The sequence below is a fragment of the Schistocerca serialis genome, chromosome 3, assembly GCF_023864345.2.
Source record: "Schistocerca serialis cubense isolate TAMUIC-IGC-003099 chromosome 3, iqSchSeri2.2, whole genome shotgun sequence".
Lineage (NCBI taxonomy): Eukaryota > Metazoa > Arthropoda > Insecta > Orthoptera > Acrididae > Schistocerca > Schistocerca serialis.
This window is the reverse complement of record NC_064640.1, coordinates 953657557-953682876: the sequence shown is the minus strand read 5'-3', so window position 1 is coordinate 953682876 and position 25320 is coordinate 953657557. Positions and strand designations below refer to the sequence as shown.

The 25320-nt window shown below is 39.4% G+C and overlaps 1 protein-coding gene across 1 annotated transcript in view; it reads left to right on the top strand.

The window, feature by feature from the left end:
* LOC126471399 (PH-interacting protein) overlaps window positions 1–25320 on the top strand; it is a 285806-nt gene that overhangs the window by 239784 nt on the left and 20702 nt on the right. The window contains exons 20-24 of the mRNA XM_050099524.1: window positions 1957–2161; window positions 15147–15320; window positions 15560–15807; window positions 15885–16036; window positions 18749–18994. Of these exons, the coding sequence (XP_049955481.1) occupies window positions 1957–2161; window positions 15147–15320; window positions 15560–15807; window positions 15885–16036; window positions 18749–18994 (1025 nt within the window). The remainder of the gene's footprint in view (window positions 1–1956; window positions 2162–15146; window positions 15321–15559; window positions 15808–15884; window positions 16037–18748; window positions 18995–25320) is intronic.

The following is a 25320-nucleotide window of genomic DNA, read 5'->3' as shown; positions in this document are numbered from 1 at the left end:
GTCACTGGGGCAGAGAATTGACGAAGAATAGAAACACTCTATTTATTGTAATTTATTAACTTTTGTGACATAGGAAGAAGTGGAGGGGAGCCCAGGACAATTGAAGTTTCTGAGTTTAACAAAATTTCCACAGCTCCTGTATCCACTTGCATGTGCAGAACTTTATGAAAAACCATAACATCTTTCAGAAGCTTGTTTGGCACAACAGAAATAGCTGATACAATGCTTACATCCATAATGCGTCAGGATCATTATGCTGAATTGTTGCATTACAGACAGAAGGAATGAGACCTCTTTTGACACAATTATGTCAGGTAGCCCGGTATTTTGGGCAGTCTGGGAGCTTACAGTTAATGAAACAATAAAGGCAGGACGGGAGCATGAAATGTGTACATGCTGTTTATTGGCCTGTTTATATTGTTGGTATGGTTGCTGCTGGGAGCGCAGCCAGCCACCTTGACACTGTGATCATGTTTAGACTGCCGCGACAATGTCTTCCCCCTGTAAACTACCTGAAGCTTGGTGTGAAGGAGAGTGTTGCAATTGCTGATATCTCACACAATGACTCAAATTTGGTTGCCCGTAGCTTGTGACACCTCGAACGACTCTGCAATAGCTAAAACCTCAGAGAGGCATGGAATTTTACACTGGAGGGCATGCTCTCACACCTTGTAATCTGAAGCTAAATGAATGATAGCATCTGTCACCATCCGATCAGCATATGGCTCTTTATGCACATTGGACACAAAATGATGATGATGACAACTTAACCCATGGAGTTCAGCAACCCATGCTCGATAGGATGGATGTGGTTGCTTCCTACTCAACCCGGAGTGCAATAACATGAGTTCGCTTACAGTAGTATTTTGAAAGTAGTTCACACATTTGGCCAAATGTTAAAGATGGTGGATCCTGCTAAGGGGCAAGTTGGCATAGGACTTGATACATTATTGGTGATATCCATGAAAGGAGCAAGGCACAACATAAAATAGCATCAGTAATCCCAAAAGCTTGAAAGTGATGTCACAGATGTTTCTTGAATGTGTCCCATTCCACAACTTATTCATCACATGTACAAAAGGGATGCAAATAAACCATGGACACCATAGAGGGCAAAACAGCAGGCACCTTAGACTGAGTAGTATGTAGACTAGACAAAACAGAAGCCAGTGATTGAAGTACTTGAGTTTGATTGTCCAGCACCTATCATTGGTGGTGCAACACCTTAGAAAATTATTTTTGCTGTTCGACCAATTGACATACAGTGTCCCTCGTATCACCATCAGCCATCATGAGAATGAACAGAGGACCAACAGAGTAGAAAGTTGTGCAGAGAACAGGGCGACACTCATCAACAGCCGTGTTGTAATAGTGCAACATGACCGGTTGACTGAACACAACTTTATTCCAGGGTAGCAGTAACAACTTGAACAAAATATTTAAGTAACATTCAGCAGGAACCAGTTACATATGCATAAAGCTGTAGCAGTACATATAGAAAACTGAGACAGAAAGTAGCTCGGCTAGCATTTAATAGGCTGGGAACCATGGCAGAACCTTCTGGAAGTACGCGCACACATCTCTGCATGAACCATTACTGTTCACAATATCTTTGTAGCTATTCTGACCTCCCAAAATTTGTTTATGATGGAGATTTTGACTGGGGTGGTGGCCTAATTTTCAGTGTGGAATTGGAAATGTGACCACTATCAAGGATAAATATTTGACATTAATTGTTTTACTCTGCGCCATTTTGCTGGTGTGTAAAGTTGGTTGCAGGTAGCAGTAATCAGGATTAGGATAGAAGATTCAGGACTCTTTAGCCCAGCTTAATCCTAGCCTTGCAACTTGGATTAGCTACTGTTAGTGAGAGAAAGTGGAGCATTTCATTCAACACATTCTACCACCTTGCGAGATAAATGATAACTAAGGATTTTGTGTTTCTATCCCTACCAGGCACACGAGCTAGTGAAAGTAATCGGTATTAAATATGAAATCCGACCACCTCGGCTGTGCTGTTTAAAACTTGGCCTGATGAATCCTGATGGGCGCCTAACTGGAGAAAACTTCACTATAAAATATCACGATATGCCAGATGTTCTAGATTTTTTAGTTCTCAAGCAGACATATGATACGGCAGTTGCACGTAATTGGAGAGTTGGTAAGTACATTTTATGATATGCATTTAATTATGACTGCTGATCATAGACTTCTGCTTCTATTCGTTTTATTTATTTGAATGTAGATTTTTTTATGCTGAATACATTTAATATATGTACTAATAGAAAATGAAAATCTCTAAAGATGTGACATAGGAAAAATCATATTTGTCTGGGTTCCTAAAAGAGAGCAGCAAAGATGATGATTTAAATTATTCAAATTGAAGGAAGGACAGCAGTCAGTTGCAAAATCTGTGGTTTACTACAGACCTAGATTTTGACAGGTACGTTGTTAGCATTGGTGCATTACCAAAGAGACATATAGGTCCCAACTTGTCATATGTCATGATCTTTGGTAATGCTCTAATGATGACTATGTTATAGTCAAAGTCTAGATCTGTAATAAATTACAGATTTTGCGACTGACTTTTGTCCTCCCATCAATTTCAATATTCAATGATTGCTGTGCACACAGGCATCCAGTGGATTCCAACTTGCTCAAATTATTGTTCTGTGGCTATAGTAGAAACCACATATAAGTGTGGAAAATTATACATTATACATTATGCAATAGTTATATGTGGGTTGTTAAACAAGTAGTCTTGTTTTGAACATTTTTATGAGATAGTAAACATTGGAGTAATTTGCGCAATTAACTGAATTTCAGTAAAACCGTATTGTGGACTTGTGGTAGGATAGATAGTTCTTTCGAAGAAATGCCTAACACATTTAACATAAGACAACAGCCTTTTATTGTCATCAATGGTGATTATCAAAAGACAGCACAGTCGATTGCTGTCTTGAAGGCAACATGAATCATCATTAAACGCATTCATGCCTTGATCACTATATCAGATGAGAAGTGATTCCTGATCTCACAGTGACCACAGCAGGAATTGGGTTCAGTGTAGCACCTAGCATGTCTGCTAGGTCAGCAGTAACTATTTGCTGAACTATGATCAAGAGTGCTGCTCACCAGATTTGCTCTCACACTTCATCACATTCCCTAACAGTGCATCAAAAGACAGAGCTTGGTAGATTCCTGGCTCATAGTTGTGTTTAGTGATGAGAGCAGATTCTTCTGTGCCATAAGTGATGATCATTTGAAAGTGTAGCATCAACCAGGAGCCTAGCAACTACCAACATGTGTCAGGAAGTGGGATAATGTATCAAATCTGGAATCACGATATGAGGAGCCAAAACCCTGAATGAATGTAAATTTCTGGTGTTTTTCAAGGAAATGCTGAACAATGTATGATACAGAGTGATTATAACTAAAATGCAGTTTCTCAAAGAGGTTCAGTGTGGCTGTAATTATAGTATGGCAGCAAATCTTGTTAGATTTTCTAATGTGTTAATGCAAAACTGATTTACGCTGGGAAAAAATTAGTTCAAATTTTGGCAACCAGATGCAAATCTGGTGCTGTGAATGCAAGAAGAGGACATTTCTAAATGTTTCCATATGTAATGGACTTAGAAATGGGCTGTGAGCAGAAAAGGTCAAACAAGTGAAAAATGCATAATGTTGATTTTATTATTATTATTCACTGCTTACACAGTTTGTTTGATGTGAGCGCCAGAGAAATCGACAAGATGCTACATTCATAAAATGACATAATCAACAGTTCCTCACAGCGATTCTAGTGGAATCTGAGCAATGTGTTCTTTTATAATGGTCTTCAGATCAGGCAGAGACTGAAGGTGTCCTTGATAAACATGTCCTTTTAGGTATCCTCAGAGTCAAAAGTCACATGGATTCAGGTCAGGTGATCTTGCAGGTCACACATCTGGATGTAACATGTTTGTGGAAGGTTGCATTAAGCAGATCTTTCACTGGTTGAGTGACATGAGGTGTTGCCCCATCTTGATGGAAACAGTGGTATCCACACAATTGCACCATTTCAAAGGAGGAATCACATGCTGTACAAGGAGGTCTTGATAACATTCAGATGTTACTGTATACTTGAGAGGTCCTCTGGGTGTATTCTCTTCAAAGAAGAGAACCACACAGTAACCCTGGGTTTGGTGTGGGACGGCAGTGGGGTGAGTGGATTGCTGTAGTCTGTTGTGGGGTTGTGAACCACTGAGGGCTACGACGGGGACGAAGCCTCTCCATCATTTTTAGGTTCCCAGTTCCATACAATACAATACAATACAAGTATAAAGTTGATTAAGATGAGCAGGAAGGACATCATACTTTTGGAATCAGCTGAATGCTGATTGAGGAAATGTTCAGAGACAGATGCACCATGCATATGGTGGATGTTAGTATAGATGGAGGTAGCATCAGTGGTGATAAGCAAGGTGTGTGGTGGGAGTGGGAATGGGTACAGACTTCAAATGATGGTATGTGTCTTTAATATAGGAGGAAAGTGTTTGTACTATAGGTTGAAGGTGTTGATCAACTAAGGCAGATATATATTTGGTGGGTGCTCTGAAGCCAGCAACTATGGGATGACAAGGGTGATTGGATTACAGGACCTTGAAAAGAAGGTAGAGAGTGGGGATGTGTGATTTGGGTGGGGTAAGAATTTCTGTGGATTGAAGTGTTAGCCTTTGTGAGGGGGCTTGAGGTTTTAAGGAGGAACTGTAGGTCAGTTTGTATGACAGGGATGGGATCTTGATGGCAGATGCTGTACGAGAGACAGTTAGCGTAGACCCTTGCTTACATACTCCTGTCGGTCAATTAGTAGTTCCCTTGTCTATGGGAAGGATAATGATGGAGTCATTAGCTCATTAGTTTTTTGGGGATGAAGAGCCTGTAGTTCTGCAGAGGGCAGGTTAGGCTCATGTTGTGGAGACCTGAGGAAGGGTTGTGAATCAGTGCTGGATGTTAGGGATTCTTGGAAAGCTTGTAAGGGATGATTCTTCATCAAAGCAGACTCTTGGATAATACAAATAATTCAGGAGGGGAGTTTGCATTAGATGAGAGTTTGAGGACACTGAACTTGTGCTTACAAGAACCAGTCACAACAGAAATCATTGCTCTGGGAGGTAGTGGTGAAGGCTAGTTGATGTTAAGAAGCTTTGCCAAGCTTAGTTTGTTGGAGAGGAGTGGTGGTTGATGGTGTGGTGGTTGAGGGAGCTAGAGAGAGACAGGAAGGGAAATGCCACTGTTGAAGTAGTTTAGGAGTAGATGATATAGTTTTTTGAAATAAAGTCTGGTCTCTTGTCGCAGTTTGAAATGGCTTGGTGGATGATACCATCCAAGGAAACATTAGGAGAAAATAATTGCATGATTTTGTTCAAGGAAAGAAGTCTGGTGGAATGTAAATTGGCAGATGAAGCCTATAGCTCACTGATTAACCTGGTAAGTGCAAGACACTTTTGCATTTGTAACTGTAAAATGGGCTGGTGAAGAGCAGAAACAGGGACTTTCAGCATTACGCCTTTGGGGGTAACTCTCAGGAACGAACATGTTTCAATAAACAGAATGTGGAACCCTAGTTTTGATAGAGCTAAAGCTCATTCTCGAAAGGGTTGAGTATAGTACATCATGCGATTTATTGTACAATAGAGTAGGGTTTCGAGAGTTAATTGGGAATGGCAGAAAAGAAGCAGAGGAGGGTAGGAGGTAGAAAAAAAAGGAGAAAAACAAGGAAATAGATCAGAAAAACTCATACGAAAATCATGAGAACAGACAATGGTTGTTAACACGGGATAATGAGTGGATGAGAATTCTTGCCATAAAAGTGGATTATATGTTATGAAAATATTACCAATCCCAATTTTTTCCTTTTCTAAAGTCATGAAAAGAGACAAAATTTTAAAAACTGGGAAACAGAACAAGGAAGTTATTGGACGAAAGATAATCTACTGTGTTTGGCAAATAAAGTAATAGTAGAGATGGCAGTAAAAGTCAGTCAGTGCAGTTTGGCAAAAAAGGAACACACAAAAACATGAAAGAATCATATAGAAGCACAGGAAGTGGAGGGTGGGAAAGAAAGTTGCTGTCAATGTGCAAATAAAGTGGTGAAAGACAATCAGGAGAGTGTCCTGCGTGTAGTAAGCTGTAAACAAAGTGTTACATACAAAGTTGTAAATAACAATGGAATTGTCTAAGTGTCTGGAAATCAGTACTGGAAAAGATGTACAGGCATGGTGTTGCTTAACATAGATGGCACAGATAAATAAATGAGCAAACTAGTACATAATGTGAAAAACAGATGACAGTTTGAAGAAGATAGTTGACAACAAAGACTGGTAAGGGGTGACATCAGAAGGAATGATGGCCAACAAACTAATATTTCAATGAAAATAATCAATTTTTAAAAATATAGTGTAATTGGATAAATAAAAAAATCTATTCACCAAGCAGTGGCAGGAGAAACGCATAGAAAGGTATCAAAATTGGCAATCTCTTGGAGTCAGTTACTCCTCCTCCTGGCAGAAGAGTTCAAGGTGAACGAAGAACGCTGAAGAAAAGGACTGGTGGGTTTTAGGAGAAGGGGAGAGTTCAGAAAAGTCACCCAGATTCCCGGGTCAGGGGAGACTTACCAGATGGGGTGACAAGAAAAGACTGACTGTTGGGGTCTGCACTGGACGAGATTTAAAAATCTGAAAGCTTAAAGATGGAAAATATGTTAATCATCCCTTACAAACCTGCCAAAAATTCCTAACATCCAATGTTTCTTTGCAGCCCTTCCTCATGTCCCAGCAACATGACCCTAACCTGTCCTCTTCAGATCTCCAGGCTCTCCATCCCATGACTCCATCATTATCTCCCCAGTAGACAAGGGATCTATCACTGTGATACTTGACTGATGGGAGTATGTAAGTGAGGGTCTATGCCAGCTGTCTGACATCTCTACATACAGCATCTGCCATCAAGATCCCATCCCTATGATACAAACTGGCATACAGTCCCTCCTTAAAACCTCAGGACACTCACAAGGACAAATGCGTCAATCCATAGAACTTCTTACCCCACCCAAACCACACATCCCCACCCTCCACTTTCTTCCTATGACCCACATCACAGTAGCTCTTGCTGTCCATAGTTGGTGGCTTCAAAGCACCCACCAAATGTATATGTACCTTAGTTGATCGACACCTGCTACTATACCAACATCGACCATACGCTGCATGGACAGTCTGCCTGTAAACATTTTCTCAGTCAGCATTCACCTGATTCCAAACCTCTGATGTTGTTCCTGCTCATCTTGATCATATTTACCACGTGTACCGGTATGAAATGAGTGTTAAGATACAAAGTGTCTATAGGGAACGTTTGTTGTGAACGAATTTTGTACCAGAAAGTGATGATTTGCAGAAAGCATTAATTTTTTGTTTTCATTTGAATAAAAGTGCTGCAGAGTAACATCAAATGCTTGTCAAGGCATATGGTGATCATGCTCTATTGGAAGCAACATGCAAAAGATGGTTTCAACGGTTCAGTAATAATGATTTTGATGTAAGAAATGAAGAACGTGGAAGACCACCAAAAAAGTTCGAAGACGCTGAATTGCAAGCAATATTGGATGAAGGTGATACTTTGAGTCAGAAGCAAATGGCAGCAATGCTAAATGTTGCACAACAAACAATTTCTGACCATGTGAAAGCTATGGGAAAGATCCAAAAGAGTGGAAAATGGGTGTCACATGAATTGAATGAAAGACAGATGGAAAACCGAAAAACCATTTGTCAAATTTTGCTTAAAAGACATGAAAGAAAATCAATTTTGCATCGAATCATAAATGGGAAAAATCATGGGTTAATCTGGGACAACCATCAACATTGACTGCAAAACTAGATCGATTCGGCAAGAAGACAATGCTCTGTGTTTGGTGGGATCATGAGCTTCTAAAACCTGGTGAAACTGTGAATACTAATCGCTACAGACTACAAATGATCAATTTGAACTATGCATTGATCAAAAAAAGACCAAAATGGGCCAGAAGACATGGCAAAGTAATTTTTTTTACATGACAATGCACCTGCACACAAAGCAAAACTGGTTCAGGATACAATCAAAACACTTAGCTGGGAGCTGCTACCCCACCCGCCGTATTCACCAGACTTGGCCCCTTCCGACTACCATTTGTTTTCATCAATGGGACACCCATTGGCTGAGGAAGACTTTGATTCCTACGAAGAAGTTGAAAATTGGGTGTCTGATTGGTTTGCTTCAAAAGACGAACATTTCTATTGGCGTGGTGTCCACAAATTGCCAGAAAGGTGGTCAAAATGTGTAGAAAGCAATGGTCAGTACTTTGAATAAATTCTTTTACTTTTCAATTCAAAATTACTGTTTCATTTTCACAAAAAAAACACTCATTTCATACCGGTACACCCTGTATACTTGCTAGGAACTACTTTACCTTTGAGGATCAGACGTACAAACAGATCAGGGACACTGCCGTGGGAATCATGATACCTCCTTCCTTTCCCAACCTTTCCAGGGGTTACTTGGAGGGGGCTTTCCTGGGACTCATAAGCCTTCAGCCCCTGGTTTGGTTTAGATACATTGATGACATCTTTGCCATATGGATTCATTGTAAGGCACACCTTTTAAAATTTTTGAGATCTTTAAATACGTTCTCCCAATTAAAATTCACATGATCCTATTCTGAGTCCCCTGCAACATTCTTGATTTTGACCTCATCCCACCAAGGGTCAGCTACACATTTCTGTTCACATTAAACCTACTAACAATAAAGAGTACTTACATTTTGAATGTTGCTGTCCATTCCATGTCAAATGCTCCCTCCCATAGAGCATTGGTATTTGAGGTAGATGTATTTGTTCTGAAGCAGACTCTTTACAGCAGTACACCACCATTGTCACCTCAGCCTTCACTGGACATAATTACCACACCTGCCTAGTTCAAAAGCATATTTCGCAGGCCGTCACACCTAATTCTGGTACTGCTGATCTCTCCAAAAAACAGCTTTGGAGCACACCTCTTGTCACTCAATATTACCCTGGTCTTGTATGTGTTAATCAGCTACTTCTATGAGGCCATAACTTCCTAAAATCGTGCCCTGACATTAGGTTCATTCTGCCCAAAACTTTGCTCACCACACCTAGAGTAGCTTTCCAAACCCCCCCCCCCCCCCTCCCAATCTCCACAATGTCCTTGTTAGACCCTGTGCTGCTTCTGCACCCATTTCCCTACCCCATGGCTCCTACCACTATTACTGGCCCTGCTGTAAGACTTGCCCTGTGCACCCTCCTACCATCACCTATACCAGTCCCATAAATGGCAAAATGTAAACTATCAAAGGGAGACCCAGCTGTAAAATGACAAATGTCGTGTACCAGCTGTTATGCAAACACTGTTTGGCCTTTTACATTGGCATGATCTACGACATGACAAGTCATGATCTTGGTGCCTGTTTCACCATAAATGCTATCTGGAGTCTTCTGCCAGACACCAGTTTCTCAGAACTCCGCAGGTGGGAACTGGTTTTACAACATGTCATTGGTTCTTACCACCCTCCTGACCTTGATTTGTATTAATTCATCTACATCTACAAGTATAATTTGCAAGCCACTGTAGTATGCATGGTGGAGGGTAACCTGTACGACTACTAGTCATATCCTTTTCTTTTCTTTACTTTCCTTTCCTGTTCCACTCACAAATAGAGTGAGGGAAAAAGGACTTTCTGTATGCCTCCACATGAGCCGTGATTTCTCTTACCTTATTTTCATAATCCTTAGACAAAATGTATGTTGGGGACAGTAGAATCATTCTTTGGTCAGTTTTAAATGCCGTTTCTCTAAATTTTCTCAGTAGTGTTCCTTGAAAAGAATGTCGCCTTCCCTTTGGGATTCCCATTTCAGTTCTTGAAGCATCTCAGTAATACTTGTGTGTTGTTTGAACCTGCCAGTAACAAATTTACAAGCCTGCCTGTAAATTGCCTGCATGTTTCCCTTTAATCGAACCTGTTGTGCATCCCAAATACTTGAGCAGTGCTCAAGAATAGGTTGCACTAGCAACTAGGAGGCCGAACCGCACAATAACCCTGAGTTTGGTGTGGGGCGGCAGAGGGGTGCAGTGGACTGCGGTAGTCATTGTGGGGTTGTGGACCACTGTGGCTACAGCATGGATGGAGCCTCTCCGTTGTTTTTAGGTCCCCTCAGTTCACATACAACATACAGTCTCTCTCTCTCTCTCTCTCTCTCTCTCTCTCTCTCTCTCTCTGACTTTATTGTCAGTAGGACATGTAAACAGATTCTTCCATCCTTATTCTCCAGTATATGACACTAATGACTATAACAAGCTAAGAAAGAAAGATAGGGTAAAGTGAAATTTAGATTCCATGCACAAGCCCTTGAGATCACCTTTAGCAAGTTTCTTGAGTGGCAGAGGGCTGAATATCGTGAATATTTACATGGCTAGCACAGAGCCTACTCCAAATATGAAACAATTAAGAGTTCTCATAGCAGTGTTATCATAGGACTATCTTAAGTACTATTAGTTGTAATCTTTAATTCCATCACTATTTCAAGGACTTTAAAGATAAAAAGAAATTCTTTTAGTAGGAAGAGTTAAAGGTTGTTGAGCTGGGCCAGAATTAAAGGGATTTTTTTTCCCTTAGGTTAAGTGCTGTTGTTAAGAAATGTTTTATGAATGTAATCTGTTTTGCAGTTGATGTTAGCAATTCTGTATGAGCCTTACATTTTAGGTACTTACTACTCAGGTTTCACCTCCAAGTCTGTCATTGTTGCTCTTTTCCCAGCTCTCGTGTGTTATGGTTTCAGGACACCACTGATCACTATGTCAGTAGTACTGATTACATCTGCCTTTCTGATGCTGCAAAACATAGACATATCCAGGAGCTTGGCCTCAACTCACAGAAGTTCAGACTCTTGTGAACACTGCATTCCCAAACTGAAACTGATCAGCTACACGAGTGTTTTATTATCATGAGCTCTGAACAAACTGTACTTGTGAGTCTCAACAACTCATTGTGTGCATTATAGAGAAGGTACCATGGCTTAACTTTCCAGATAAAGGAGATGGCAGAAATCTCTGTTAACTCTACACAACCTGATATGGGGTATCAAGCAGATGACTGACAATTTTGGTTCCTGAGACCTGACTGACTGATTAAGGTGGGGCAGCGTATAAGACAGTGAACTTGGGTCTTGCATTGTTGTTGTTGTTTTTTTCTAGTTTCATGTTTGGTTTGTGATGCAGCTCTCCACACTAGTGCATGCCTCTTCATGTCTGCACAATTGCTGCAGACTACATATAATTGAAACTGCTTATTGTAGTCAAGTCTTAATCTCCCTCTGCAATCCATCTTCACTCTGCCACTTTCCTGGGTCTGGAGTGAAGTAAATGTTCTAACTCATCCAAAATATTTTCTAATTTCCATTAGGTTCAGGAAAAGACTCTGTGCAGGTCACACCATTTCAGGAATGTTGTTCTCCACAAAGCATTGCCTCACAGATGCTCCTCTATGACAGAATGTGTGTGGTGCTGATACAATCAATCAACATTCTTCAAACTGTTCCTCTGTTGTGCCCAGTACACTGTGCTGTAAAATGAGCTCGTATCCTTCTGCATTTAACGTTTCCTTAAGTGCAGTAAGGGGACCACACCCTAACCTTGATGAACACCCAATACTGTAACACCAGCACCTACTCCGTATGTCACAGTTGATGCTACACATGATGGTAAGTAATATTCTCCATGCATCTGACAGACACAAACTCTTCCATCAGACTGTCACTGTATACATTGTGATTCATCACTTTAAATCACTAATTTCCATTCATCCACTGTCAAATGGCGTTACATTCTACACCACCACAAGTGTTACATAGCACTGACTACAGAAATTTATGGCTTATGAGAAACTGTTGACCATCGTACCTCATTGTTTTTAACTCCTTATGCACAGTCATTGTGTTAGACAGACTGCTGGTACCATTTTGTTACTCACTAGTGAGTTCTTCGATTGATTTCCTGTGATTATTTACAACCATCCTCAGCAATCCTTTATAAAGTCTGTACATCATTACATGACATCTACCTGGTCTGAGTTTATCTATGGTTGTTCCATCAAGTTTCTCCTTCACAGTCATGCTACCAACAGTCAAACTGGGCACCTCTAGAAGGGTTGGAATGTCCATGGTGGATTTGTTGCTCAGGTGACATCCAATGACTAGTCCATTATTGCAGTTACCGAGTGCTCCTGACCGACTCATTCTGCTGTTAATGCTTCTCTACTGACAACACAGTTCTCCCCATCTCCTTTGATACTGGTCTCTCATGACATCGAGTGGCCACTTCTGCATTGCATAGGAGTGTCCAGATACTTCTGATTAGATAGTGTACTTCTCTGGAGTGTGATTTACAAACAGTGTAACCTTAGCCCATAATTCCACCAGGTTGATTCTATTGGGACTAAATGATGTCCATTCATTGTCTTCGGTAGAATGCTGACAACTGCTTACCTGCTTTCTCTGGCATAAATTCTCTCCTAGCCTTCTTAGTGGATTTGTGAACTCTAGTAGCCATCATCACTATTATATCCTCTTAATCACTAATCCTTGTCTCTATACCAACACTGTTGATAAGGTCAGGCCTGTTTGTAGTACTTCACAAGATTATTTGTCCATACCACCTGCAATGAATCCATAGGTATCCTAGTCTATATTCTGTAGGTTAAAGTCACCTCCAACTCGTATTTCATGATTGGGATACTTCTGCCATACTGAATCTAGACTTCCTTGGAAATATTTGACAACTGTTACTGTGGAATCAGGTGGCCGCTAATAACATCCAACGGTCAACTTGAGTTTACCTAGGTTGGTTACTCGCATTCAGGTGACTTTGCAGTCAGACTAAATTTTGACCTTGATACATACAGTATTTTTGTCAGCTGCAATGAACACTACCAATGGCATCTAATCTGCCTCTTTGATATACATTGCATGCTTCGTTAAATATTTCGGAGCTTCCTGCATTGGTTTGCATCCAGCTCTTGGTTCCGAGTATAATTTGAGTGCAGACAAGTTTCCTGGAGAAACGTGAATTTTTGAACTTTGTTACAAATGCTTCAGCAATATTCTCTTAAAAATTTGTCAGTGGAAGTGTCTTTACTTTGTACATGATCTGATTTCACTCTCTGTGTGTCAACTGCTGAGTGTTCATCAGAGCAATTCAAACAATCACGTAGCATAAATGACACTCGTGTTCACTTCCCAAGTACTCTGCTGCCTGAGTAGCTGGTTCCTATGTGTATTGCTCTCATAATCTATGAAGGGGAGTCCTACAATTATCCACAACATAGCACAGGTCCAGAAATCTGCAGCCAAGGTAATGTCTTGCAGGACAATCCCTTTGAAAAGAGTGCATTCGATTTCCTTCCTCATCATTTCATAATCTGAGCTTGTGCTCTTTCTCTAATGACCTCTTTGTCAATAGGATGTTCAGCTCTAATCTTCTTTTCTTCCTTCCATCCTTCTACTTGGATAGCCAGATGGGGGACTACTTTATCTATGGAATATTTTACCTAAGAGATGCCACGGTCATTAAACCATGCAGTAAAGCTTCATTTCATCACAAAATATGGTACCTATATCTTTCAACCATTTGCAAGGCCAGCATCTTACAAGGTCAGATCAGTCAGTCATCTAGACCATTCCCCATGCAGCAACTGAAGAGGCTGCTACTCTCCCTCAGGAACAATATGTTAGTCTAGCCTCTCTGCACGTACTGTATGGCTTATGTACCATTGAGACATGCAAGCCACTCTACTGTGGTGAGGTCCACAATTTGAAGGGGGAGGGTGGTGGGTCTTGAGTTAGTGATGTTCACATCCCTATGGGACTCTTCTAGTTAGGATTTACCATCAGTAATGCTTCCCCCCAAATTATGTAAACTTGATGCTAGATTGATTCCTCTGAGAAAGCCATGGGCAATTCATTCCCTCTTCTTTCCCCAAATGAATTATTTTCCATCCTTACTATTGTTGAGCTTGGAAAATTCAACCTTTCCTTCCTTACTGAGGTCTAATTGAACACCAGTGTCATCATGAAGGTATGGGGAGAGGCAGTGACATGTTTTTGCAACAAGGCCTGGAGTTCAATTGTTACCTTTTTCATCTGGAGTACTACAATCTTAGAGCAGACAAATCATGGCATACCAAAGTTGCTGGAGCAGTCCTTTGACATTAAGCAGAGAATAATGTGAAGGCTGTTGCTATTATCTGACCTCCTGGGATACTAAAAGTTCAGAAGGGATTTGGTACTTAGGTAGCCCAAACAACTGCCTGATGTTTCATTTCAGGGTCATATTGAGATATCCATATCTTTCACCTATAATTCTTTCTTATAAAGAGCGAATGCTTCATCAAAACATGCTCAATTTCTCTACATCACTCAACCTTTACTTCCTCGTGTCTGTCACTGATGTGTTGGATGCATTCACAGACAACAGATTTTCTTTGCACAAAGATGTTTGCTCATAGTTCCTGGAATTTTTGGTGACTGTAAACCCTGTATTTTCTATCTCACTACATATTTTTCATAAACCACTCTTAATTTCCTGCCCCTTGAAAATGCAGTTGCTGGATCCCCTATGTCATCGCCTTCCGTGAGTGATACTCTACCTCTCAACAAATTTATATCACTCAACTACTGCCTGTAAATTCCCCATGTAATTTGTGATGGCATTCCTGTTGGTTTACCATATACTTAAAAACAGAATAAATCATTGCAATAAAATAATTCCAAGATATTGTTATTGTGAAGGTACAAAACGAAAGTTCAACTGTGATTTCCACACTACATGATGTTGCCTGATCAAATTAGCTCTGAGTATTTTAGAGATTAGATTTCACTTATATGAAAGTAAGGGTAAAGTTATTGTATTTCCTCCCATTTTGAAAATGTAGAAAAATATGTTTGTTGCATTACACTGAAATTATTTGTTATTTTAAGTTCGTAAGTAGCGGTGTGTCTGGTATGCTTTAATAATTACTAGTAATTTCATTTTCCCCCTTTTTTCATTGGGTTTTGGTTTATTAGGTGATCGTTTCCGTTGCATGATTGATGACAGTTGGTGGATGGGTGTCATAGAATCACAGAGTCCACTGGAACAAGAATTTCCTGATTCACATTTTATGTGCTACAAAGTAAGATGGGACAATGGAGAATATGAACACATGAGCCCTTGGGATCTGGAGCCAATTAATGAAGATCGTAAGCAAACTGTCTCAGCATTAACATAATTTTTGTTCGCATTCTTATTTAAATTTAAAAGTTGAAAATTGTACCTTGTTGTTTTCTGGATTTTTGACTTGTGTATTGCTTTGACGCAACTCGTTTAGTGAGCCTCACTACCAGATAATTTTATGTAATTTGTGTTGCTTTGTTCCAAACTTTTTAATAAAATCTCTATAGTCATAGCATCATTCATTTGCTGTATCTCTCTCTTATAGGTCTCCCACGAATCACTGGTGGAGCTGTACCTGTATTACCACAGGAAATTCAAGCAACACTTTATCAGCCTCAGCCTGAAGAATGGCCTATGGGTGACAGGGATGCTGCATGTAGACGTATCCTTGCTGGTCTAGATCAAGTAATGAGTCTCTCTATTGCAGAACCCTTCATTGCCCCAGTGGATCTCAACCAATATCCCTCATATGCATACGTTGTGGAATATCCAATTGACTTATCAACGATCAAGGTAAGCAGTTAATAGCTTCGCATGTATGAGTTAGAACAGGAAATGATTTTTATTACTATGTATCTTTCTTTTTCCAGGGAAGATTTGAAAATCGGTTTTATCGTCGCGTTACATCGGCACAGTTTGATGTTAGGTATATAGCTACAAATGCTGAAAAGTTTAATGAGCCAGGAAGTCAGATAGTTAAAAAAGCTCGTATTGTTACTGATTTGTGTCTGAGAGTTATCAAGTAAGTATGAAAATAATCTGTCATAATTTAATCCACAAACTTATGTTTGAGTATGCTCTGGGAACCAGTAGTGACCGTGCTGCTTTTACACTATTTATGGAATCCTATTAAATTCACAAACTCCACATATAGACCAGTATGTCTGTGTCTAGGCAATTCAGGACAGCCTCTCAATCCCTATCTTGATTAATCAGCTTCATCGTCTGTCAGTTGTTATCACCATTTATTCAAAATATGCTGCATTTATTGTTCAATTGAGATACGTGAAACTGGATGAAATGGTATTGTAAGAGAATCGAGATTGTATTAAGTTCCTTTCATCAACTGAAAATATTATATATTTGTCACGAACACACGTAAAAGTCTGCAATGTAGATAAAAACTAATGTTTAATCTTTGTGGTACAGTACACCATAATTACTTAGCTGATTTAAAGAAAAAAGTATCAGTAACCATTGCTCACCGTCCATCAGTTTCTGTCAAATCTTGTGTAAATAGTGTAAAGTGGGATCCCTGAACTGGCAGCTAAGTGTCCTTTTTCCTGTGTTAATTCTTCTCTTGTGCATCATGTTGCATTCAACTCAACCCTTTGGCTGGACATTGTGCTATGCCCATGGACTGAGCGAACCTCACTGCACAACAGCTACACAGATTGGTGGCCAGTCCTACAGTCAATTCCACATTGTGTTATGGATGTTCTTGCCACTCTATTTTACTTTTTGATGAAAAATGTTAATGTGAATTGTCCTTCGAAGTATGTTATAAATTAGCCATTAAGTTCTCTAAACAGTGGGAAATAATATATTGAAGAGCGAATATGATGGATGATTAATGCTGTTTAACTGAATTTTTGCCACATTCTAGTTACACAGTGCAATAGTGATATGAAATTGTTAATAGACTCAATTGAGCAAAGGCTTGATATAGAAAAATTGAGTTGGCTAGTGGCAAAACATTCAGTGAAAAAGTGAAAATTAGTCTGTAAGAGGTAAAAATGGAACAGTTCCAGAAATATGGATATAATTATGCACATATCTCCAGTGTCAGATTTAGATATTCCTGATTTTCCTTTATCGCTCAAAGGAAATGCCAGGATGCTACTTTTGAAAAGGATGTTGCTGATTTCTTTCCCTACCCTTCTTGACCTGATCTTATGCTCTGCCTCTAATATTTAATAGTTGATGGGATCTGAAACACTAATCTTTCCCTCCATTTTTTGCTATTTGGCTTATGTTTGATTCATGAGGATAACCTATGTTTCCCCAATCAGATCATATTGGGGAAAACATTTTTGTCTTCCAGTTCAGAAACAACACTCAGAACTTATTCGGGAAGGGAGAAAGATAAACCTTACTGACACTAGACATTTCAAGTTGTCATGCCATCAATTTGAGACACTGATTTTAGCATAGATGTTATCTCAGACTAGTACGCCACTCGTTTCTCCAATGTTGATTCATCCAAAAGAAGCTAGAATTTGTTGAAACCTTATATATCTGTTGATGTAAAAATAAATAAATGGATAAAACTGCAAAAAATAACTTAAGATGAGAGGTTTCAAGTCAAAATGAAACGAACAATTCAAATCTCTGAAGAAGAAAGGAAAGCAAGATTAGAAAGAGTGAAACAATACTGGGCATATAGAAAGGCACAGAACATCAAAAACTGATTTAGTTAACATACCCCAAACTAGGGAGAAACAAAAGAAGAACAATATGTAGTTACAGGTAAAGTGGAACAAAATAGATGCTACAAACTGCTGTTTAAAGAGCACACACAACAAATAGCAGTATGCAGCATTTCTTTGGTACCATTTTACATGTTAAGAACACATCATTCTTATGTTAACTCTGTTTTTAACTTAAGCAGTGCTGTTCCTGAGGAAAAAATATTTTTTCATCGCCAACAGAAGATAAAGCGTAAACAATTTCTCTTGAAACACACTCCTGTGAAAAGGTGTCTGTTCTCCGCACTTGTACCTCTTGGAGGTGGTGTTGTGGATGATGCAAACACATAATGATACCTTAACCAAGTAACTGACTCAGAAGATTATTTTATTTCTGTTTAATTATCAGTCAAAGTCATGATGATGCCATTATTTATGAATGAAATAAATGGCATTGAAGCATTTATACTGACATATCTTGAATTTTCTATCTTTTATTGTAATGTGATAGCATTTAGCACAGTGTTGGAGTTTTAGTATGTTTCAGAAGCCTAATATTGATTATTACATAACACAAAAATGGTGACAGATCATTTTCAAATATCTGTTGCAGCACTGGATAACAAAAATAATAGTTACTGTGGTGCAGTGTTTCATACCTAGTGTCAAAATTACAGTACTTAAATGGCCAAAAATAAAATTAAGTTTGCCAAGCATAAGGATGTTCAATATTGTTATTTCTTTTCAATTTGTATGATTTAGATTTTTGAGATTAGTGGCATTTGAACAACAGTATCATCACAATTTGTGTCCATAAAGTAACAGGTCTAGAGTAAGTTCTCTGAAACTTAAAAATAACAAACTTCAAGAGTATAGGAGCTAAAATTTAAAGGAAACAAAATTCACTAGTGTGTTTAGTACATAACACCTATATTCATTATAGGATCTAACAACAGAAATTATTTAAAAAGATTTGGTGTATTATGCATTCATATAAGTGAAGCAATGCACTTCCATTGATTTTAAATGTCTTGATTTTTTACCAGAGATCGAAACTTCATCAATGTACCAGCACTTTATCATCAACTGCTGGATGCATATCAATCATCAGATTCTGAATATGAGGTGGATCTTAATGAACCAGGTCCAAGTAATGGCCGCAGAAGGTCAAATCGCTTAACATTAAAAAGAAATTTGGCTATGTTAAGAAGCAGTAAACAAAAAGATTGGCAGGGAGAGTGTCGTCAGCTGCTTGAAATGTTGTGGCAGTGTGGGGACTCAGCGCCTTTCAGGTGAGTTTTGGATCTAAGTAAGATAAATTTGATTTGGGTTAAATTTTTAACTGTGCCACAATTTTATTTTGTAATGTTGACATGATTTAAAATAATTTAACTGCTAGAAATCATCCACAGAAGAAGCAGATGTGGAAACTGTGACTAGTGTATGATCATGAAATTAAGTGTTTAGTCAGATGACCCTAGAAATGATAATGGGTTAATTTTAGTGTAGTAGTGTGTGTTCAATTTATTCAGCTGACAATATCTTCTCAGGTTATCAGCCTAATCATGGTGTGATCTCCTCACAATGTTTCAATGAGTTTCTCAAAGTGCAGGTGTCGCTAACCTATATGTAGAATGCTTAGAGGGAACAGCTTTCGAACCAGCACACCTGAAACCAATTGCATTCTATAGAAATGTGCAAGACATTTGTCGTTTGGCCACATGGTGAAGAAATCCTGCAAGAATTCCTGTGTCATCTTAACTGCATACATGAAAATGTCAGGTTCACCATGGAGGTGGAAGCAAATGGATGCCTCAGTCTACAGGAAGAAGAAGCACATGGACCTGTACATAAATGCCAATAGCTGCCACTATCCAGTGCAATCCAAATCTGTACTCACCACTGATGTACACAGAGTGAGAAACATATATGACAGGGAAAGTCCACTTGCAGAATTACAGCATTAGCGTGAAAACTTTCACAAGAATGACTATACGGAGACACAAATAAGATGTGCTCTTCAGCTGAACAAGAAGAAAAAAGAAAACAATCCAGGAGAAGAAACCAAGTGCTTGGCATTCCTTCTGTACACAGAGCTGCCCACAGCCAAAATTGCCTGGATAGTGGAGAAGCACAACATAAAATCTTTGCCCCCTCAATGGTTAAAATCAACAAAATGCTTGTATTACTCAAAGACCAAGTAGGACTTACAGATTCATGGTGTCTACGGTTTGAGTTTTGAGTGTGGCACGCAGTACATTGGCCAGATGCAGAGATACATCTTGCAGGACTGTTCAGAACATGAGGAGTATTCACTTCAGTTAAACCAAGTCTGCAATGGCAGAGCACAGAATCAATAAAGGACATATGTTTTAAAGTAGGAGGAATAGCAGTATCAGTTGTAGATTTTTAATTGGGTTATTGCAGATCGATTTATGACTGATGCTGCAAATCCTCCTATCCTGGATCTCATTAATACAGTCATGGAGCTTGCTGTTCCTGACTAAAACAAACCTGAAGGATATGTGTTTGTTTTTGAACAGACAAAGGTGCTGTGCCATGCCAGTGGTTTCTGGATTTCAGTCATAAAAGAGACAGTGGAAATATGAGTGCATGATTATCTTGTCAACCAAGACATCACTTTACAACTAAGCTTGACATGGGATGTGGTGTAAGCAAAATTACATCAGGAATACACTAATGTGAAAGAAACAGAGGCATTGAGGGGAATAGACAGAAAGCTTGAGCACTCGACATCCGGACCTCCCACTGCCTTGCTGGGAGGCCGTACCATCACTGACTATGACATCTTTTTTGGAGGCACACAAATGCACAAGGAGTCTGTGGGCCAGAAGCTATAAAAAATGAAGTGGATGAACCTAACACTTTGCCTGAAGATATAGTGTAGGAGACTCGTTGAAATGTTGCAACAAGACAGCACCATCTGATAACTCGAAGATTTCATTGATGAAATTTGCTAAGAAAACCCACGTTTCCTGTGTTAATCTCTGCATGGTTTAAATTCAGGCATTTCAGATGTTTTGGATCTCAATTTATGATTCATGTTAGGTCTAGCAACTGTTTCTCCTGAAGCACATTGTCATTCATGTAATTGTGTACTGTGTGTACAAATTGAATGTTTCATACCAACTAAACAAATTGTTAACTGTCTTCCAGGTTGTGCAGAATTTTCATTGTATTCAAATATTGTGATGTTTCTCCTCCTCCTCCTCCTAACATAGTCGCTATGTAACTATCAATTTCCCTCGAGAGGTAAATGTGTGTTCAACTTATCAAGCCTTAAATACTTCATGAAGCGATATTGAATGAAAGTTTACTTTGGTCACCATACCAAATCCACTTCTTTCCTCTATGAAGCCACATTCACTTGTTAAATTAGCACAGCCAGCCTCGCTATTACCCATACAATAGGGTTAAGTTCCTCTACAAGTATTTTCAGTGCTGATATCACTCTGACCATCTCAACAAATTGGCATATTCATACAGTGAATCAGATTTTTCTGTCTGTATCCATGTACTGTTTATCAGTTCATGTAACGACCTAAACTTTCTTCAGTTCCCTATGTAACAAAATGGATAAAATTTTGAAGATAAATTAGTAGAAAATCACTCTACCAAGGATAAGTTTGCAGAATAATTTTATTGTTCATGTTGTCTATTTCAGATATCCTATGCATAATACTGCATTTATTCCAATCAGAAACATGTAAAGTTGATGTATAATTTTTGCTCAGTATCTTCCTAATTATCTCATGGAAGAGAACTTGAAATTGTGGTTACATTTGGGAATTGGGACACACCTCTTAGGCCTAACTCTCGCTTATTGCTCTACACTTACTGCTTCTGTATGAAGATATCCTTAGACATCTCTCCCATTAATAACACAGTTCACTCAGACTTACTCTGGTACACTTAACACTCAACCAGGCTTTCACTTCATACCCCACAACACATCCTGCCTCATGATTTACCTGCTCCACAAGTTACTCAGGACCACTCTTCACCAAGCTGAATGTAAGATTCACGAAATTCCTTATGACCTGTTTCTATCATACTTATTCTGAGCCCAGTGCATGATTGTCCTTTTATAGTGTGATACAGCCTCTTTTCAGATCACTCACTATCAATTTTCACCTCCAATCTCCACTCAATGTTCCAGTTAAATTGTTCATATGACAACAGTCTCTAGAATCTCTAGAATATGATGTCATTTTGAGATAACCGGAAACCACTGTAATGTGTCTTAAAATACCAAAGTTTCCATCAACATTGTCGAAACTCCTGAAGCTTAAGAATGTCACTTACATGCAAGGCTGAGCAAGGTAGTACAGTCGTGTGACACTGGACTCACATTATGGAGGATGGTGATCCAAATTCCCATCAGGCCATCGAGAGTTAAGTTTTCCATGATTTCTCTAAATTGCTTGAGGCAAGTGCCAGGCTCATTCCATTTAAAGGGAATATGCAATTTCCTTCTCTGATCACAGTCTGTACTCAGTCTCTGATGACCTCGTTATTGGCAGGATGTTAAACACTGATCTTCCTTCCTTTATTCACATGAAGGGTAACGTGAGCAGACCTGTGACCACATCATCTCTGGTGAATGGCAGCTCATTGAGGCTTGAGTGCTTGTTTAGTCTTGTGTTTCAACTAAAGAAAATCTCATCATAGGTAGAGCCCTCAAACTACAAGTATTGAAGCTCCACTAGGATGGGAAATTTTAGTTGCTTATAACTTGAGCTCTATATTTCCAAACTTTAGGTGCATTGTTTAACACAATGGACTTGCACAGGAGGACAATGGTCCAAATCTTGCATTGTTTAACACAATGGACTTGCACTCGGGAGGACAATGGTCCAAATCTCTGTCTGGCTATCTAGAATAGATTTTCTGTGGTTTTACTGACTCACTCCAGGCAAATTCTGCAAGGGTTCCTTTGAAAAGTGAACAGCCGATTTCCATCCTATCATTTCCTAATATGAGCTACTGCTCCATCTCTAATGTCTGCACTTGTAGTGGGTCATTAAACTTTAATCTTCATTCATTTTCCAAGCTTCTGGTAAGCCTACAGGCTCCGTATCGTATAAACAAAGTCTCAATCTTTTCTTTGCTTTTTCGTGTCCAGAAACCTTTTAGCCCAGTACTGGCCCACTTATTATTGAGGTTGCATCAGTAGGGACAGTTTGGATAGGCCAGGAGGTGTTCTTTTTCTTACACAGCACTACAATCACACTTGTTGTCATTCATGTTACCATGACCCCACTTTTTCATGTTTGTTTCACTGGGGCCATCCCTGTTCTTATGTGGTTCAGAGTCCACCAATGTTTCCCAGTTTGTTGTGAAGCTGCCAGGCACTACCTGTGCTGGTGGATAGTCAGGTATGGATTCTTCAGTGGCCATGTTTAAGAACCTTTTATGGGGTCTAAGTTACCCAGGCTTACACTAGGTGCCAAGGAGAGTATGTCGATCGTCAATGGTTTGTCTGAGCCTCTCTCTGAATTTGTGAGATGTTCTTCAGGAGCTGGGACTCGCAAGACCAGCAGCTCTGTAAACTTTGGTGTGTGTGTGTGGGCTTCATACACCCTATTGTTGTTCAATATGTTTCATTAAGGCTTGTGCTGACTTTCTTCACATAGGTTGATTTGACCCATCCTGGGCAGGCATAATCAGCTGTAGAGAAGCATAGTGCTTGTGTGGTGGTTCTCAGGAAAGTAGGTATTGCTCCCCATTTTCTGTTTACAAGTTTCTGCACAATATTATTTCTGGAGGCCACCTACTGATGGATCTTTGCACAGTGTTTTCTATATATCTGAGAGCTATCCAATGTCACACCCAGATAGGCTGGATTAACTGTGTGTTCCAATGTAGTATTATTCCAGGAAACATTGAGCTTTTACTTTGCTTGCCGAGGGGTTGTTTTACATGGATGTGACTGAAGCTTCCACCTCTGATTGTTAATATTTCAGTGCCATTATTTGTGGTTTTATTGACATAGGTCAAGATCATGTCTAGTCTAGTGAATACGGCACTGCCATATTTGGAGCTGTGGTGCTTCCAGAGCTAGTCACATTCTTTATATTTCAGCTTTTTTTCCTTCTCCACCTGTGTGACTTTCTTGAATGCATAATATGACCCATTTATCTGTTTGGCAGTGTTGATAAGATGTCTCACTTGTTTCTTGTAATTCCCTCAATGTTTCGGCCTGCAGTTGTCAGAGTTGGCTCTGAGAGGTGCCTATTTTGGTTCTGCTTAATCTTCAAGACAAATCCAGTGGTGGAAAGATTGGTCATCATCTTGTGGACACTGGCATTCTGACCTATTGTCTGATTTCCCACTTTGAGAATGCTCTCTTGACGGCTCCTTCCTTTTTCTCCCAACTGGTTTCGACATTTACGTCAACTTCACATAGCGTGCTGTTGTGTAGCCCGTGATCTTTCTGGAGATTTCATGTTCTGCAATCTTTTTCAGATTGATCAGCAACATCACATTCGGCTTATGGAAGATTATAGATGATGATGTCCTCAGTCGAATCCTGAACTACCAGAAGGCAGGGCATACGAAGATGACTTAACTGTCAGAATTGATTGTAGCTGTTAAGTTTTTTGCAGTTATGATGGCAAATATAGTTTATTGACATAAGTCATAAACTGCACAGGTGTTTGCCTCATGGTGGTTGTAGGGGGTAATAAGGAAAGATGGTGTGTGGGGTATGGACATCCTCACCTGAGGAACAAAGTGTTTTAATTCAGTTTATGTAGGTGAAAGGAGTGAGTCAAAGCGAAAGATACATGTAAATGTCCAGTCATACAAGGAAAGTTGCATTGACCAGAGCAACATCTCCAGGAAGTATGTATATTTCATTATGGGGGTGTATCTTCTGGATGACTAGTAAGTGCAACAACTATACTAAATGATAAGAGAAACTTTGAGGTTTCAGGAATAATCCCAGGTTTATCCTCGAACATTTACAGGGAAATTACATTGTTATACAGTACAATGCATGGTTAACTACCTCTTGGGTGCCAAAGAACCTGACATACAGCCACAAGGGCCATAGGATGGGGGCATGCTGTGATTTACAGTAGCCCGCCATGACTTCTTGCAGTGGGTAGTGATTGATGATGAATCCAAAGTACATCATTGCATGTCTTAATCAAAGCAGGTTCCATGTTCTCTTATCCACTATGGAAAAAACTCGGTCCCATGAGCCACAAAAAAGGTTCTCTTGATCATGTTGTGTGACATGTAATGTATTCTACAAGTGAAATTTTGTCCAAATAGACGACATTTAATATAAAAGCATAACATAGCCCCATTTTGTGACTTACATCCAAGTTAAATTGTGCAATTTGACTTAGAGGGGCTCCAGCACCTACTATAAAGTCTTCACTCTGAAAAAACAGATTTACACGTTATGACCCACTGGAGAGGTGACACTTTCACTCTGAAACCAAAACACATTGGTTGTGCACAAATAGCAGTACACCCAAATGGCAAGAAGTGTGTGAAAAGGGAATTTTCAAACTTACGCTCTATAGAGAAACTGGGTACAGACATCAAAAAATAGCTTAGATATTTGTCATTGTAAATATAAGGA